Source organism: Notothenia rossii (assembly GCF_949606895.1).
Source record: "Notothenia rossii genome assembly, chromosome: 4".
NCBI classification, from domain to species: Eukaryota; Metazoa; Chordata; class Actinopteri; order Perciformes; family Nototheniidae; genus Notothenia; species Notothenia rossii.
This window is the reverse complement of record NC_136902.1, coordinates 96,002,826-96,021,308: the sequence shown is the minus strand read 5'-3', so window position 1 is coordinate 96,021,308 and position 18,483 is coordinate 96,002,826. Positions and strand designations below refer to the sequence as shown.

Genomic DNA, 18,483 nt, shown 5'->3' with positions numbered 1-18,483 from the left:
TCAGGTGTATATCAGTATGTAGTGTCTCTACTTTAAAGAGTCCTCTCCTACTGATGTTCAGGTGTATATCAGTATGTAGTGTCTCTACTTTAAAGAGTCCTCTCCTGCTGATGTTCAGGTGTATATCAGTATTTAGTGTCTCTACTTTAAAGAGTCCTCTCCTGCTGATGTTCAGGTGTATATCAGTATATAGTGTCTCTACTTTAAAGAGTCCTCTCCTGCTGATGTTCAGGTGTATATCAGTATGTAGTGTCTCTACTTTAAAGAGTCCTCTCCTGCTGATGTTCAGGTGTATATCAGTATGTAGTGTCTCTACTTTAAAGAGTCCTCTCCTGCTGATGTTCAGGTGTATATCAGTATGTAGTGTCTCTACTTTAAAGAGTCCTCTCCTGCTGATGTTCAGGTGTATATCAGTATATAGTGTCTCTACTTTAAAGAGTCCTCTCCTACTGATGTTCAGGTGTATATCAGTATGTAGTGTCTCTACTTTAAAGAGTCCTCTCCTGCTGATGTTCAGGTGTATATCAGTATGTAGTGTCTCTACTTTAAAGAGTCCTCTCCTGCTGATGTTCAGGTGTATATCAGTATGTAGTGTCTCTACTTTAAAGAGTCCTCTCCTGCTGATGTTCAGGTGTATATCAGTATATAGTGTCTCTACTTTAAAGAGTCCTCTCCTGCTGATGTTCAGGTGTATATCAGTATGTAGAGTCTCTACTTTAAAGAGTCCTCTCCTGCTGATGTTCAGGTGTATGTCAGTATGTAGTGTCTCTACTTTAAAGAGTCCTCTCCTGCTGATGTTCAGGTGTATATCAGTATGTAGTGTCTCCTCTAGAAGAATAGGGACTCTTTAATAAAACACAGAGACGTCACAAGAACTGGATATGAAACTTTATTGATACAAACATCATCAGCGTTTCCTCTGTTACCTCAAACAGCTTACAGAAAAATACTAAAATACCATTATAGACAAAAACTGATCTGATGGTCCCTGAAAGACAGACAGGTAGAGACAGACAGATGGAGAGACAGACAGGTAGAGACAGACAGGTAGAGACTGACAGGTGGAGAGACAGACAGATAGAGAGAGACAGGTAGAGACTGACAGATAGAGACATACAAGTAGAGACTGACAGGTGGAGAGACAGACAGATAGAGAGAGACAGGTAGAGACTGACAGATAGAGACATACAAGTAGAGACTGACAGGTGGAGAGACAGACAGATAGAGACTGACAGGTAGAGACAGACAGGTAGAGACTGACAGGTGGAGAGACAGACAGATAGAGACTGACAGGTAGAGACAGACAGGTAGAGACTGACAGGTGGAGAGACAGACAGATAGAGAGAGACAGGTAGAGACTGACAGATAGAGACATACAGGTAGAGACTGACAGGTGGAGAGACAGACAGATAGAGACTGACAGGTAGAGACAGACAGATAGAGAGACAGACAGGTAGAGACAGGTAGGTATTTGGGACCTCCTGATTGGCTCCTCGTCAGTTTCTTAAGCAGAAATGAATATTTAATCAGTTTTATTCTCCGCTTCCTGTTGGCTGACCCTGGTCACATAATAATAATAATAATAATAATAATAATAACTTTGATTTCTATAGCGCCTTTCATAATCCCCAAGGTCGCTTTAGAAGGAAGAACAGGAGTATAAACAAACAAAACAAACATAACAAAACAAAAGGCAGTCAGACGAACAGTTTAGACGAAACAACAAATAGATTTGGGGCCAAAGGCCTTGGGGAACAGATGGGACTTGAGGGCCCTGTTGAAGGCTTTAAGCGTGGGGATGTTGTGGATCTCCGCAGGGAGAGCCTTCCAGAGAGTGGGGGCTTCCACACTGAAGGCTCTGTCCCCGAAGGATCGCAGGTTGGTGCGGGGGGCCAGAGTCTGAAGACCGCAGGCTCCGGGGTAGGGCCTGTGGGAAGAACAGCGAGCCAGCTAGCAGCTAGCACCACATGGTTGAAAGTGTTCTGATTGGCCATCAGCTCTGTGTTCCCTGAAGAGACTCAGACGTCACGATAAGGCCGCTCTGATGATACTAATGAGAATAATATTGCTAATAAAAGTAATAATAATATAAATGGTGATGAAGTGTTGCTCAGCGCTCACTGCAGGTAGCTCATGTTTAGGCACTCCGGATCGTCCAATCACAGCTCAGATGTGATGTCACAGACCTGAGGGTCAACAGATCATAGAGATCAATATATTATAAGTTATTAATAACATGTATTAATTAGGGCCGGGACTCGATTAAAAAAATTAATCTAATTAATTAGAGGTTTTGTAATTAATTAATCGCATTTTTAATCACATATAAATATTTGACCTGAGAACAGTGAGAAGATGTCAATAAAGCGTGCCGTCACACAGAGGTTATTTGAATTGCTTACCGAGGTCCAATGATCCCCAGTCAGGGCAACACATTCGGCTTTCTCCAATAAACTCTCTTTATCTTCCTTTTCATTGTCATAAAGCTGCTGGATTCTTTTTGTCACTGTCTTTCTGCATGGCAGCTCATGTGTTGTGTCAGACGATGCAATCTGTAGTACCTTTTGCAGCCCCTTCTCTTCTACCACTCCAAGTGGTCTACAGTCGAGTGCAATCCAGTGAGCTGGTTATTTTTTCAGACGTGGACTTAGTTATCCTGGCCCTGAAACCAGTCATCTGGTTGAGTGTGGGTTGGGTGTGGGTCATACTCGTCAACCCTCCCGATTTTCGCGGGAGACTCCCGATTTCATTGCCCTCTCCCGGTTTCCTCCCCGGGTCATATTTCTCCCGCATTTCTGACAAAATCAGATTTACTCAGGACTGTTTCCACTCGGAGTTTAATACAGCTACACCATTGTTTGGTTTCCATGGTAACACGTCTCTTTAGTAGCGCGCGCAACTCAAAGTCTGAGAGGGCGAGGCAGATATTCACAGAAAACAGAACAAGAATCGACAACTACTCTACTCTCTGCTCACTCCTTTCCTGCCCACACATATGCTCCATCAAGGACGGTGCTACAGGCCGCAAGGCAGTGCACTTACAACTACAATAAGCATGTTAATGTTAATCTAACAGCTCCGGCGATCCACGGGCCAACCAAGCGGTCTCATCAGCTTCTTCGTTCATGTTTGACTATTGTTCACTGTGGTTTGTTGTTGTCTGAAGTCATGAACGTTAGTTGGTGCTCCAGTATAATCGGTACCCCTGAAACTCATCCAGTGAGAAACGTTCCGCAGGGCAAAAATAAGTGCGATTAAAATGCGTTAATTTTTTTAACGCGTTAATGTTTGTGTAATTAATTAATCTTAATTAACGCGTTAAAGTCCCGGCCCTAATATTTATATTTGAATGATAAGAGTAATAACCTCAGGCTTCGCTGGCGCTGCTGTTCCTGTTCAGCTCTCTGATTCCCTGAAGTATCCTCTTCATGTGGCCCACCTTCGTCACTCCCAGGTCCTACACACACACACACACACACACACACACACACACACACACACACACACACACACACACACACACACACACACACACACACACACACACACACACACACACACACACACACACACACACACACACACACACACACACACACAGTTTTGTTAGCTTCTAGCGGTAAGTCTTTAGCAGTTATCAGTTAGCACTTAGCCGTTAGCGCTCTACCTTCAGGTCCCTCCTCTCCAGGTGGATGAGTTCAGCTCCGCGAACGTCGTGTCCAACGAAGATGTCTTTATATTCTGAGAGACACAGGAAGTCCAGCCAGATACCCACCTCCTCCGTCCCCCACTGATGAACTACAGACAGGAAGACAGACAGGAAGACAGACAGGTGAGACGGACAGGTGAGACAAACAGGTGAGGCAGACAGGTGCGTCAGACAGGTGAGACAGACAGGTGAGGCAGACAGGTGAGACAGACAGGTGAGGCAGACAGGTGAGACAGACAGGTGAGGCAGACAGGTGAGACAGACAGGTGAGACAGACAGGTGAGTCAGACAGGTGAGAAAGACAGGTGAGGCAGACAGGTGAGTCAGACAGGTGAGACAGACAGGTGAGACAGACAGGTAGAGACAGACAGGTGAGACGGACAGGTAGAGACAGACAGGTGAGGCAGACAGGTGAGACAGACAGGTGAGAGAGACAGGTGAGACAGACAGATGAGACAGACAGGTGAGACAGACAGGTGTGACAGACAGGTGAGACAGACAGGTGAGGCAGACAGGTGAGACAGACAGGTGAGACAGACAGGTGAGGCAGACAGGTGAGAGAGACAGGTGAGACAGACATGTGAGACAGACAGGTGAGACAGACAGGTGAGACAGACAGGTGAGACAGACAGGTGAGGCAGACAGGTGAGACAGACAGGTGAGACAGACAGGTGAGACAGACAGGTGAGGCAGACAGGTGAGAGAGACAGGTGAGACAGACAGGTGAGACAGACAGGTAAGAGGGACAGGTACAGACAGGAACAGCTCACCTGGTAAAGACAGACAGGTAGATGTTTCTCTGTTCTTGTTGTTTTTTTCTTTTTTGAACTTCGGGACGAGACAAAACTTTGCACTGCGACTCCGTTTAGAGATATCTGTGAGAGGACCCTGGGGACAGACAGGTGAGAGACAGCCATGTGAGAGACCGTCATGTGAGAGACAGACATATGAGAGACAGACATGTGAGAGACAGGTACCTCGATGGCAGGGAACATCCAGGGGACGTCTGCCAGCCGTCGGAGCTGCTGATCCACAGACAGCAGAGCAGAGTCCAGCTGCTGGGGGGCGTCCAGCTGCTGTGACATGTCATATCATTCATTACATCATCTAATACATCAAAGGATATCAGGTTATAATGTAGAAGACACTGGATCGTTACCATGGACATGCTCCCAGCCAGCAGCAGCTCCGTCTCACTGAGCAGAGCTTTGACATCTCCCACCATCTGAAGGACCAGCAGGCAGCTGAGCGCCTGAGAGACAGACAGGTGAGAGACAGACAGGTGAGAGACAGGTGAGAGAGAGACAGGTGAGAGACAGGTGAGAGAGAGACAGGTGAGAGACAGACAGGTGAGAGACAGGTGAGAGACAGACATGTGAGAGACAGACAGGTGAGAGACAGGTGAGAGACAGACAGGTGAGAGACAGGTGAGAGACAGACATGTGAGAGACAGACAGGTGAGAGACAGGTGAGAGACAGACATGTGAGAGACAGACAGGTGAGAGACAGGTGAGAGACAGAAATGTGAGAGACAGGTGGGAGACAGACAGGTGAGAGACAGACATGTGAGAGAAAGACAGGTGAGAGACAGGTGAGAGACAGACAGGTGAGAGACAGGTGAGAGACAGACATGTGAGAGACAGACAGGTGAGAGACAGGTGAGAGACAGACATGTGAGAGACAGGTGGGAGACAGACAGGTGAGAGACAGACAGGTGAGAGACAGACAGGTGAAAGACAGGTGAGAGACAGACATGTGAGAGAAAGACAGGTGGGAGACAGACAGGTGAGAGACAGACATGTGAGAGAAAGACAGGTGGGAGACAGACAGGTGAGAGACAGACAGGTGAGAGAAAGACAGGTGAGAGACAGACAGGTGAGAGACAGACAGGTGAGAGAAAGACAGGTGAGAGACAGACAGGTGAGAGACAGACAGGTGGGAGACAGACAGGTGGGAGACAGGTGGGAGACTGACAGGTGAGAGACAGGTGGGAGACAGACAGGTGAGAGAGAGACAGGTGAGAGACATACGGGAGAGAGACAGGTGAGAGACAGACAGGTGGGAGACAGACAGGTGGGAGACAGACAGGTGAGAGACAGACAGGTGAGAGACAGACGGGAGAGAGACAGACGGGAGAGAGACAGGTGGGATACAGACAGGTGAGAGACAGACAGGTGGGAGACAGACAGATGAGAGACAGGTGAGAGACAGACAGATGAGAGACAGACAGGTGAGAGACAGGTGAGAGACAGACAGGTGAGAGACAGACAGATGAGAGACAGACAGGTGAGAGACAGACAGGTGAGAGACAGACAAGTGAGAGACAGGTGAGAGAAAGACAGGTGAGAGACAGACAGGTGAGAGAGAGACAGGTGAGAGACAGACAGGTGAGAGACAGACAGGTGAGAGACAGGTGAGAGAAAGACAGGTGAGAGACAGACAGGTGAGAGACAGACAGGTGAGAGACAGACAGGAGAGAGACAGGTGAGAGAAAGACAGGTGGGAGACAGACAGATGAGAGACAGGTGAGAGACAGACATGTGAGAGACAGACAGGTGAGAGACAGGTGAGAGACAGACAGGTGAGAGACAGGTGAGAGACAGACATGTGAGAGACAGACAGGTGAGAGACAGGTGAGAGACAGACATGTGAGAGACAGACAGGTGAGAGACAGGTGAGAGACAGAAATGTGAGAGACAGGTGGGAGACAGACAGGTGAGAGACAGAAATGTGAGAGACAGGTGGGAGACAGACAGGTGAGAGACAGACATGTGAGAGAAAGACAGGTGAGAGACAGGTGAGAGACAGACAGGTGAGAGACAGGTGAGAGACAGACATGTGAGAGACAGACAGGTGAGAGACAGGTGAGAGACAGACAGGTGAGAGACAGGTGAGAGACAGACATGTGAGAGACAGACAGGTGAGAGACAGGTGAGAGACAGACATGTGAGAGACAGACAGGTGAGAGACAGGTGAGAGACAGAAATGTGAGAGACAGGTGGGAGACAGACAGGTGAGAGACAGAAATGTGAGAGACAGGTGGGAGACAGACAGGTGAGAGACAGACATGTGAGAGAGAGACAGGTGAGAGACAGGTGAGAGACAGACAGGTGAGAGACAGGTGAGAGACAGACATGTGAGAGACAGACAGGTGAGAGACAGGTGAGAGACAGACATGTGAGAGACAGGTGGGAGACAGACAGGTGAGAGACAGACAGGTGAGAGACAGACAGGTGAGAGAAAGACAGGTGGGAGACAGACAGGTGAGAGACAGACAGGTGAGAGAAAGACAGGTGAGAGACAGACAGGTGAGAGACAGACAGGTGAGAGAAAGACAGGTGAGAGACAGACAGGTGAGAGACAGACAGGTGGGAGACAGACAGGTGGGAGACAGGTGGGAGACTGACAGGTGAGAGACAGGTGGGAGACAGACAGGTGAGAGAGAGACAGGTGAGAGACATACGGGAGAGAGACAGGTGAGAGACAGACAGGTGGGAGACAGACAGGTGGGAGACAGACAGGTGAGAGACAGACAGGTGAGAGACAGACGGGAGAGAGACAGACGGGAGAGAGACAGGTGGGATACAGACAGGTGAGAGACAGACAGGTGGGAGACAGACAGATGAGAGACAGGTGAGAGACAGACAGATGAGAGACAGACAGGTGAGAGACAGGTGAGAGACAGACAGGTGAGAGACAGGTGAGAGACAGACAGATGAGAGACAGACAGGTGAGAGACAGACAGGTGAGAGACAGACAAGTGAGAGACAGGTGAGAGAAAGACAGGTGAGAGACAGACAGGTGAGAGACAGACAGGTGAGAGAAAGACAGGTGAGAGACAGACAGGTGAGAGACAGAAAGGTGAGAGACAGGTGAGAGAAAGACAGGTGAGAGACAGACAGGTGAGAGACAGACAGGTGAGAGACAGACAGGAGAGAGACAGGTGAAAGAAAGACAGGTGGGAGACAGACAGATGAGAGACAGACATGTGAGAGATAGGTGACAGACAGGTGAGAGACAGACAGGTGAGAGACAGACAGGAGACAGACAGGTGAAAGACAGACGGGTGAGAGACAGGTGAGAGAAAGGTGAGAGACAGACAGGTGAGAGACAGACAGGTGAGAGACAGACAGGGGAGAGACAGACAGGTGAGAGACAGGTGAGAAACAGACATGTGAGAGACAGGTGGGAGACAGAAAGGTGAGAGACAAACAGGTGAGAGACAGACAGGTGAGAGACAGGTGAGAGACAGACAGGTGGGAGACAGACAGGTGAGAGACAGACATGTGAGAGAAAGACAGGTGGGAGAAGGAGAGGTGAGATACAGACAGGTGAGAGAAAGACAGGTGAGAGACAGACAGGTGAGAGACAGACAGGTGAGAAACAGACAGGTGGGAGACAGACAGGTGGGAGACAGACAGGTGGGAGACAGGTGGGAGACAGACAGGTGAGAGACAGGTGGGAGACAGACAGGTGAGAGAGAGACCGGTGAGAGACATACGGGAGAGAGACAGGTGAGAGACAGACAGGTGGGAGACAGACAGGTGGGAGACAGACAGGTGAGAGACAGACAGGTGAGAGACAGGTTAGAGACAGACGGGAGAGAGACAGACGGGAGAGAGACAGGTGGGAGACAGACAGGTGAGAGACAGACAGGTGGGAGACAGACAGGTGAGAGACAGGTGAGAGACAGACAGGTGAGAGACAGACAGGTGAGAGACAGGTGAGAGAAAGACAGGTGAGAGACAGACAGGTGAGAGACAGGTGAGAGAAAGACAGGTGAGAGACAGACAGGTGAGAGACAGACAGGTGAGAGACAGGTGAGAGACAGACAGGTGAGAGACAGACAGGTGAGAGACAGACAGGTGAGAGACAGGTGAGAGAAAGACAGGTGAGAGACAGACAGGTGAGAGACAGGTGAGAGACAGACAGGTGAGAGACAGACAGGTGAGAGACAGGTGAGAGAAAGACAGGTGAGAGACAGACAGGTGAGAGACAGACAGGTGAGAGACAGACAGGAGAGAGACAGGTGAGAGAAAGACAGGTGGGAGACAGACAGATGAGAGACAGACATGTGAGAGATAGGTGACAGACAGGTGAGAGACAGACAGGTGAGAGACAGACAGGTGAGAGACAGACAGGTGAGAGACAGACAGGTGAGAGACAGACAGGTGAGAGACAGACAGGTGAGAGACAGACAGGAGAGAGACAGACAGGTGAGAGACAGACAGGTGAGAGACAGACAGGAGAGAGACAGGTGAGAGAAAGACAGGTGGGAGACAGACAGATGAGAGACAGACATGTGAGAGATAGGTGACAGACAGGTGAGAGACAGACAGGTGAGAGACAGACAGGAGACAGACAGGTGAAAGACAGACGGGTGAGAGACAGACAGGAGACAGACAGGTGAGAGAAAGGTGAGAGACAGACAGGTGAGAGACAGACAGGTGAGAGACAGACAGGGGAGAGACAGACAGGGGAGAGACAGACAGGTGAGAGACAGGTGAGAGACAGACATGTGAGAGACAGGTGGGAGACAGACAGGTGAGAGACAGACATGTGAGAGGGAGACAGACAGGTGAGAGACAGACAGGTGAGAGAAAGACAGGTGAGAGACAGACAGGTGAGAGACAGACAGGTGAGAGAAAGACAGGTGAGAGACAGACAGGTGAGAGACAGACAGGTGAGAGACAGACAGGTGGGAGACAGACAGGTGGGAGACAGACAGGTGAGAGACAGACAGGTGAGAGACAGGTGGGAGACAGACAGGTGAGAGAGAGACAGGTGAGAGACATACGGGAGAGAGACAGGTGAGAGACAGACAGGTGGGAGACAGACAGGTGAGAGACAGACAGGTGAGAGACAGACGGGAGAGAGACAGACGGGAGAGAGACAGGTGGGAGACAGACAGGTGAGAGACAGACAGGTGGGAGACAGACAGGTGAGAGACAGGTGAGAGACAGACAGATGAGAGACAGACAGGTGAGAGACAGACAGGTGAGAGACAGGTGAGAGACAGACAGGTGAGAGACAGACAGGTGAGAGACAGACAGGTGAGAGACAGACAGGTGAGAGACAGGTGAGAGACAGACAGGTGAGAGACAGACAGGTGAGAGACAGACAGGTGAGAGACAGGTGAGAGAAAGACAGGTGAGAGACAGACAGGTGAGAGACAGACAGGTGAGAGACAGACAGGTGAGAGACAGACAGGAGAGAGACAGGTGAGAGAAAGACAGGTGGGAGACACACAGATGAGAGACAGACATGTGAGAGATAGGTGACAGACAGGTGAGAGACAGACAGGTGAGAGACAGACAGGAGACAGACAGGTGAAAGACAGACGGGTGAGAGACAGACAGGAGACAGACAGGTGACAGAAAGGTGAGAGACAGACAGGTGAGAGACAGACAGGTGAGAGACAGACAGGGGAGAGACAGACAGGTGAGAGACAGACAGGTGAGAGACAGACAGGGTAGAGACAGACAGGGGAGAGACAGACAGGGGTGAGACAGACAGGTGAGAGACAGACAGGTGAGAGACAGACAGGGGAGAGACAGACAGGAGACAGAAAGTGTGAGAGACAGGTGAGAGACACACAGGTAAGAGACAGGTGAGATACCTGGGGGGTTTTGGAGTACACCTTGTATTTCAGTATGCTACTTGGGGGGTCCTTGAGTACACCTGGTATGCTACCTGGGGGGTCTTGGAGTACACCTGATATTGCAGTATATTTTACCTGGGGGGTCTTGAAGTACACCTTGTATTACAGTATATGCTACCTGAGGGGTCTTGGAGTACACCTTGTATTACAGTATATGCTACCTGGGGGGTCTTGGAGTACACCTGGTATTACAGTATGCTACTTGGGGGGTCCTGGAGTACACCTGATATTGCAGTATATGTTACCTGGGGGGTCTTGGAGCACACCTGTTATTACAGTATGCTACCTGGGGGGTCTTGGAGTACACCTGATATTGCAGTATATGTTACGTGGGGGGTCTTGGAGCACACCTGGTATTACAGTATGCTACCTGGGGGGTCTTGGAATACAGCTTGTATTACAGTATATGCTACTTGGGGGGTCTTGGAGTACACCTGATATTGCAGTATGCTACCTGGGGGGTCTTGGAGTACACCTGATATTGCAGTATATGTTACCTGAGGGGTCTTGGAGTACACCTGATATTACAGTACAGGGTATATGCAGGAATCCTGAAGTCAAATGTAATACATTTTAAGACCTCATCGCCAGTTTGAGTTTTAACCGGTTACCTTGGCAACACACTTTACCTCACATTGACTATATACAGTATTGATTGTCCTTCCTCCTTATCTTCCAACCATTTGGACGCAGACTTGCATTTCCCCATAACGATGTTGTTTAACAACCGGCGTAAACGGAGCTTCGCGCTATCAAGCAGTGAGCGTGCGATGTCCTGTTCAGATGACGTCAGTATATGCTAACTGAGGGGTCTTGGAGTACACCTGGTATTACGTTACCTGGGGGGTCTTGGAGTACACCTGATATTACAGTATATGCTACCTGAGGGGTCTTGGAGTACACCTGGTATTACAGTATATGCTACCTGGGGGGTCTTGGAATACACCTGATATTACAGTATATGTTACCTGGGGGGTCTTGGAATACACCTGATATTACAGTATATGCTACCTGAGGGGTCTTGGAGTACACCTGGTATTACGTTACCTGGGGGGTCTTGGAGTACACCTGATATTACAGTATATGCTACCTGAGGGGTCTTGGAGTACACCTGGTATTACAGTATATGCTACCTGGGGGGTCTTGGAATACACCTGATATTACAGTATATGTTACCTGGGGGGTCTTGGAATACACCTGATATTACAGTATATGTTACCTGGGGGGTCTTGGAATACACCTGATATTACAGTATATGCTACCTGAGGGGTCTTGGAGTACACCTGATATTACAGTATATGTTACCTGGGGGGTCTTGGAGTACACCTGGTATTACATAGACCCTCCAGAAAAACGCGATTCTGCGATCGCAGAATTTACAACATAATCAGCAGAATGGCGCAGATTTTTAAAAGGCCGCATAATCCCCGCATTTTTCCACAAAAGTTGAGGGGGAAAAAAGTGAACTCGTCTTGACGTGACGTCATCAGCTCGCGCATCACAGAATGTAAACAACACTGTAGAGAGTGAACGTGTGGAGCTCACACGATAGAGAAAACACCAAGATGAAAAAATCGAATCCATCTCATTTACCGACGAACATTTCTACTAAAGACCGGGCAAAAAGTGGGGGGAAACTATTCTGCACCCCGTGCAACTGTGTGTTGGAGCATAAGAGAAAATCGACGGTGGCGACCCACTTTGATTCATTCAAACATTCGAAAATGCTTTCTGCTGCTGCGGACAAGAAAGCCAAACGACTCACATTCACCGAGGGATCAACCTCCAAAACCCTTTAGAGGGCTACAAGAAACGAAGTGAGTAGCCTACAAGATTGAAGCTGCAGATAACGAACGAGTAAATGAAAACAGAATGAGGCGGAGAAGTGTGTGTGTGTGTGTGTGTGTGTGTGTGTGAGTGTGAGTGTGTGTGTGTGTGTGTGTGTGAGTGTGAGTGTGTGTGTGTGTGTGTGTGTGTGTGTGTGAGTGTGTGTGTGTGTGTGAGTGTGAGTGTGTGTGTGTGTGTGTGTGTGTGTGTGTGTGTGTGTGTGTGTGTGTGTGTGTGTGTGTGTCTGTGTGTGTGTGTGTGTGTGTGTGTGTGTGTGTGTCTGTGTGTCTGTGTGTCTGTGTGTGTGTGTGTGTGTGTCTGTGTGTGTGTGTGTGTGTGTGTGTGTGTGTGTGTGTGTGTGTGTGTGTGTGTGGGTGTGTGAGATTAAAATAGCCCAATTGCTTTTACAATAAATAAACATTGAATGTGTTTCATTGAATATTAAAGGGGTTTAACGTTAGTGGCAGGTTGTGTGTGAGAGAGAATAAATAAGACAGCCCAATATTTTAAAAAATCTATTATTTTTTCCCGCATATTTAGCATATTTCGCAACTTCCCGCAATTTCACCGCATAAAATCACATAAAACCCCCGGGGCATGTTTAATCGCTTACTCAAGGATTTTTGCCCGCGTTTTTCTGGAGGGTCTAATTACAGTATATGTTACCTGGGCGTCTTTGGAGTACACCTGGTATTACAGTATGCTACTTGGGGGGTCTTTGAGTACACCTGGTATTACAGTATATGTTACCTGGGGGGTCTTGGAGTACACCTGGTCCATGCTCTTGCAGCAGGCGTTGACGGCGTGGGCCAGCTCCTGCTCCAGGGGGGGGTGCGACTGAGCCCCCTCACGGATACTGACAAACAAAAATATACTAAATCACATCAAAATATATAACAATAACAATATTGATTGTATCACCTGTGTATTAATATATATCACCTGTGTATTAATATATATCACCTGTGTATTCATATCACCTGTGTATTAATATTACCTGTGTATTAATATATATCACCTGTGTATTAATATCAACTGTGTATTCATATCACCTGTGTATTCATATCAACTGTGTATTCATATCACCTGTGTATTCATATCACCTGTATATTAATATATATCACCTGTGTATTCATATCACCTGTGTATTAATATATATCACCTGTATATTAATATATATCACCTGTGTATTCATATCACCTGTGTATTAATATATATCACCTGTGTATTAATATATATCACCTGTGTATTAATATATATCACCTGTATATTAATATATATCACCTGTGTATTCATATCACCTGTGTATTAATATATATCACCTGTATATTAATATATATCACCTGTGTATTCATATCACCTGTATATTAATATCTATCACCTGTGTATTAATATCACCTGTGTATTAATATATATCACCTGTGTATTAATATCACCTGTGTATTAATATATATCACCTGTATATTAATATATATCACCTGTGTATTCATATCACCTGTGTATTAATATATATCACCTGTGTATTAATATCACCTGTGTATTAATATCACCTGTGTATTAATATATATCACCTGTGTATTAATATCACCTGTGTATTAATATCACCTGTATATTAATATATATCACCTGTGTATTCATATCACCTGTGTATTAATATATATCACCTGTGTATTAATATCACCTGTGTATTAATATATATCACCTGTGTATTAATATCACCTGTGTATTAATATCACCTGTGTATTAATATATATCACCTGTGTATTCATATCACCTGTGTATTAATATCACCTGTATATTAATATATATCACCTGTGTATTCATATCACCTGTGTATTAATATATATCACCTGTGTATTAATATCACCTGTGTATTAATATATATCACCTGTGTATTAATATCACCTGTGTATTAATATCACCTGTATATTAATATATATCACCTGTGTATTAATATCACCTGTATATTAATATATATCACCTGTGTATTCATATCACCTGTGTATTAATATATATCACCTGTGTATTAATATATATCACCTGTGTATTCATATCACCTGTGTATTAATATATATCACCTGTGTATTAATATCACCTGTATATTAATACATATCACCTGTGTATTCATATCACCTGTATATTAATACATATCACCTGTGTATTCATATCACCTGTATATTAATATATATCACCTGTTTATTAATATATATCACCTGTGTATTCATATCACCTGTATATTAATATATATCACCTGTGTATTCATATCACCTGTATATTAATACATATCACCTGTGTATTCATATCACCTGTATATTAATACATATCACCTGTGTATTCATATATATCACCTGTGTATTCATATCACCTGTGTATTAATATCACCTGTGTATTAATATATATCACCTGTTTATTAATATATATCACCTGTGTATTAATATATATCACCTGTGTATTAATATCACCTGTGTATTCATATCACCTGTATATTAATACATATCACCTGTGTATTCATATCACCTGTTTATTAATATATATATCACCTGTGTATTCATATCACCTGTTTATTAATATATATATCACCTGTGTATTCATATCACCTGTATATTAATATATATCACCTGTGTATTCATATCACCTGTGTATTCATATCACCTGTATATTAATACATATCACCTGTGTATTCATATCACCTGTTTATTAATATATATATCACCTGTGTATTCATATATATCACCTGTGTATTAATATATATCACCTGTGTATTCATATATATCACCTGTGTATTAATATATATCACCTGTGTATTCATATATATCACCTGTATATTCATATATATCACCTGTATATTCATATATATCACCTGTATATTAATATATATCATCTGTGTATTAATATATATCACCTGTGTATTCATATCACCTGTGTGTATTCATATCACCTGTGTGTATTAATATCACCTGTGTATTCATATATATCACCTGTGTATTAATATATATCACCTGTGTATTCATATATATCACCTGTGTATTAATATATATCACCTGTGTGTATTCATATCACCTGTGTATTAATATATATCACCTGTGTGTATTCATATCACCTGTATATTCATATATATCACCTGTATATTCATATATATCATCTGTGTATTAATATATATCATCTGTGTATTAATATCACCTGTGTATTCATATATATCACCTGTGTATTCATATCACCTGTGTATTCATATATATCACCTGTGTATTCATATATATCACCTGTGTATTCATATCACCTGTGTGTATTCATATCACCTGTGTATTCATATATATCACCTGTGTATTAATATATATCATCTGTGTATTAATATCACCTGTGTATTCATATATATCACCTGTGTATTCATATCACCTGTGTATTCATATATATCACCTGTGTATTAATATATATCATCTGTGTATTCATATCACCTGTATATTAATACATATCACCTGTGTATTAATACATATCACCTGTATATTCATATATATCACCTGTGTATTCATATCACCTGTATATTAATATATATCACCTGTGTATTAATACATATCACCTGTATATTCATATATATCACCTGTGTATAATACTAACTCACCTGTGAATGAGCGCGCCGGCTGCCTGTCCGAAGTCGCTCACGAGTGATGCCTCTTCTTCAGAGAGGATCTCCGGCTGAGAGGAGAGGGGGGGCTGAGGGGGGGGGAACTCACACCTCTGTTTGTTCTCCCAGGACTTCAGGGTGCTCTCAAACGCCTGAAACACAAAGGGTGAAACTCTTCAGTACATCTGTATAACGTGGAAACACCTGTGTGAGGGTCAGGGTGAGGGTCAGGGGGAGGGTGAGGGTCAGGGTGAGGGTCAGGGTGAGGGTCAGGGGGAGGGTGAGGGTCAGGGTGAGGGTCAGGGTGAGGGTCAGGGTGAGGGTCGGAGTCAGGGTCAGGGTGAGGGTCAGGGTGAGGGTCAGGGTGAGGGTCAGGGTGAGGGTCGGAGTCAGGGTCAGGGTGAGGGTGAGGGTCAGGGTGAGGGTCTGGGTCAGGGTGAGGGTCAGGGTGAGGGTGAGGGTCAGGGTGAGGGTCAGGGTCAGGGTGAGGGTCAGGGTGAGGGTCAGGGTGAGGGTCAGGGTGAGGGTCGGAGTCAGGGTCAGGGTGAGGGTCAGGGTGAGGGTCAGGGTGAGGGTGAGGGTCAGGGTGAGGGTGAGGGTCAGGGTGAGGGTCTGGGTCAGGGTGAGGGTCAGGGGGAGGGTGAGGGTGAGGGTCAGGGTGAGGGTCAGGGTGAGGGTGAGGGTCAGGGTGAGGGTCAGGGTCAGGGTGAGGGTCAGGGGGAGGGTGAGGGTGAGGGTCAGGGTCAGGGTGAGGGTCAGGGTGAGGGTCAGGGTCAGGGTGAGGTTGAGGGTGAGGGTCAGGGTGAGGGTCAGGGGGAGGGTCAGGGTGAGGGTCAGGGTGAGGGTCAGGGTGAGGGTCGGAGTCAGGGTCAGGGTCAGGGTGAGGGTCAGGGTGAGGGTGAGGGTCAGGGTGAGGGTCTGGGTCAGGGTGAGGGTCAGGGGGAGGGTGAGGGTGAGGGTCAGGGTGAGGGTCAGGGTGAGGGTGAGGGTCAGGGTGAGGGTCAGGGTCAGGGTGAGGGTCAGGGGGAGGGTGAGGGTGAGGGTCAGGGTCAGGGTGAGGGTCAGGGTGAGGGTCAGGGTCAGGGTGAGGTTGAGGGTGAGGGTCAGGGTGAGGGTCAGGGTCAGGGTGAGGGTCGGAGTCAGGGTCAGGGTCAGGGTGAGGTTGAGGGTGAGGGTCGGAGTCAGGGTGAGGGTCGGAGTCAGGGTGAGGGTCAGGGTCAGGGTCAGGGTGAGGGTCAGGGTGAGGGTGAGGGTCAGGGTGAGGGTCGGAGTCAGGGTGAGGGTCAGGGTGAGGGTCAGGGTCAGGGTCAGGGTGAGGGTGAGGGTCAGGGTCAGGGTGAGGGTGAGGGTCAGGGTGAGGGTCAGGGTGAGGGTGAGGGTCAGGGTCGGAGTCAGGGTGAGGGTCAGGGTCAGGGTCGGAGTCAGGGTGAGGTACAGTGTGTAGTACAGTGTGTAGTACAGTGTGTAGTACAGTATGTAGTACAGTGTGTAGTACAGTGTGTAGTGTAGTGTGTAGTACAGTGTGCAGTACAGTGTGCAGTACAGTGTGCAGTACAGTGTGTAGTACAGTGTGCAGTACAGTGTGCAGTACAGTGTGTAGTACAGTGTGTAGTACAGTATGTAGTGCAGTGTGTAGTGTAGTGTGTAGTACAGTGTGTAGTGCAGTGTGTAGTACAGTGTGTAGTACAGTGTGCAGTACAGTGTGTAGTACAGTGTGTAGTGTAGTGTGTAGTACAGTGTGTAGTACAGTGTGTAGTGTAGTGTGTAGTACAGTGTGTAGTGTAGTGTGTAGTACAGTGTGTAGTACAGTGTGTAGTGTAGTGTGTAGTACAGTGTGCAGTACAGTGTGCAGTACAGTGTGCAGTACAGTGTGTAGTACAGTGTGTAGTACAGTGTGCAGTACAGTGTGCAGTACAGTGTGCAGTACAGTGTGTAGTACAGTGTGTAGTACAGTATGTAGTGCAGTGTGTAGTGTAGTGTGTAGTACAGTGTGTAGTGTAGTGTGCAGTACAGTGTGCAGTACAGTGTGCAGTACAGTGTGCAGTACAGTGTGTAGTACAGTGTGTAGTACAGTATGTAGTGCAGTGTGTAGTGTAGTGTGCAGTACAGTGTGTAGTGCAGTGTGTAGTGTAGTGTGTAGTGTAGTGTGTAGTACAGTGTGTAGTACAGTGTGCAGTACAGTGTGTAGTACAGTGTGTAGTACAGTGTGTAGTACAGTGTGTAGTGTAGTGTGTAGTACAGTGTGTAGTACAGTGTGCAGTACAGTGTGTAATACAGTGTGTAGTACAGTATGTAGTACAGTGTGTAGTGTAGTGTGTAGTACAGTGTGTAGTGTAGTGTGTAGTACAGTGTGCAGTACAGTGTGTAGTACAGTGTGTAGTACAGTGTGCAGTACAGTGTGTAGTACAGTATGTAGTACAGTGTGTAGTGTAGTGTGTAGTACAGTGTGTAGTACAGTGTGCAGTACAGTGTGCAGTACAGTGTGTAGTACAGTGTGTAGTACAGTGTGTAGTGTAGTGTGTAGTACAGTGTGTAGTACAGTGTGCAGTACAGTGTGTAGTACAGTGTGTAGTACAGTATGTAGTACAGTGTGTAGTGTAGTGTGCAGTACAGTGTGTAGTGTAGTGTGTAGTACAGTGTGCAGTACAGTGTGCAGTACAGTGTGTA

At 46.5% G+C, this 18,483-nt stretch overlaps 1 protein-coding gene across 7 annotated transcripts in view; it reads right to left on the bottom strand.

Moving 5' to 3' along the window:
• Positions 1 to 873: 873 nt before the first annotated feature.
• dgkd (diacylglycerol kinase delta) overlaps positions 874 to 18,483 on the bottom strand; it is a 50,819-nt gene continuing 33,209 nt past the window's right edge. For 5 of the 7 annotated variants that reach the window (XM_079674752.1, XM_079674747.1, XM_079674749.1 and 2 more), the window contains 8 exons: positions 15,814 to 15,968; positions 12,948 to 13,053; positions 4,869 to 4,961; positions 4,687 to 4,785; positions 4,480 to 4,597; positions 3,668 to 3,798; positions 3,367 to 3,457; positions 874 to 2,186 (listed from right to left, as the gene is read on the bottom strand). In XM_079674752.1, coding sequence (XP_079530878.1) covers positions 3,368 to 3,457; positions 3,668 to 3,798; positions 4,480 to 4,597; positions 4,687 to 4,785; positions 4,869 to 4,961; positions 12,948 to 13,053; positions 15,814 to 15,968 — 792 coding nt within the window. In that variant the 3' untranslated portion in view covers positions 874 to 2,186; position 3,367. Of the gene's footprint in view, positions 2,187 to 3,366; positions 3,458 to 3,667; positions 3,799 to 4,479; positions 4,598 to 4,686; positions 4,786 to 4,868; positions 4,962 to 10,408; positions 11,697 to 12,925; positions 13,054 to 15,813; positions 15,969 to 18,483 lie in introns of those variants that run through there. The other 2 variants (XM_079674748.1, XM_079674753.1) reach the window with 2 other exon arrangements.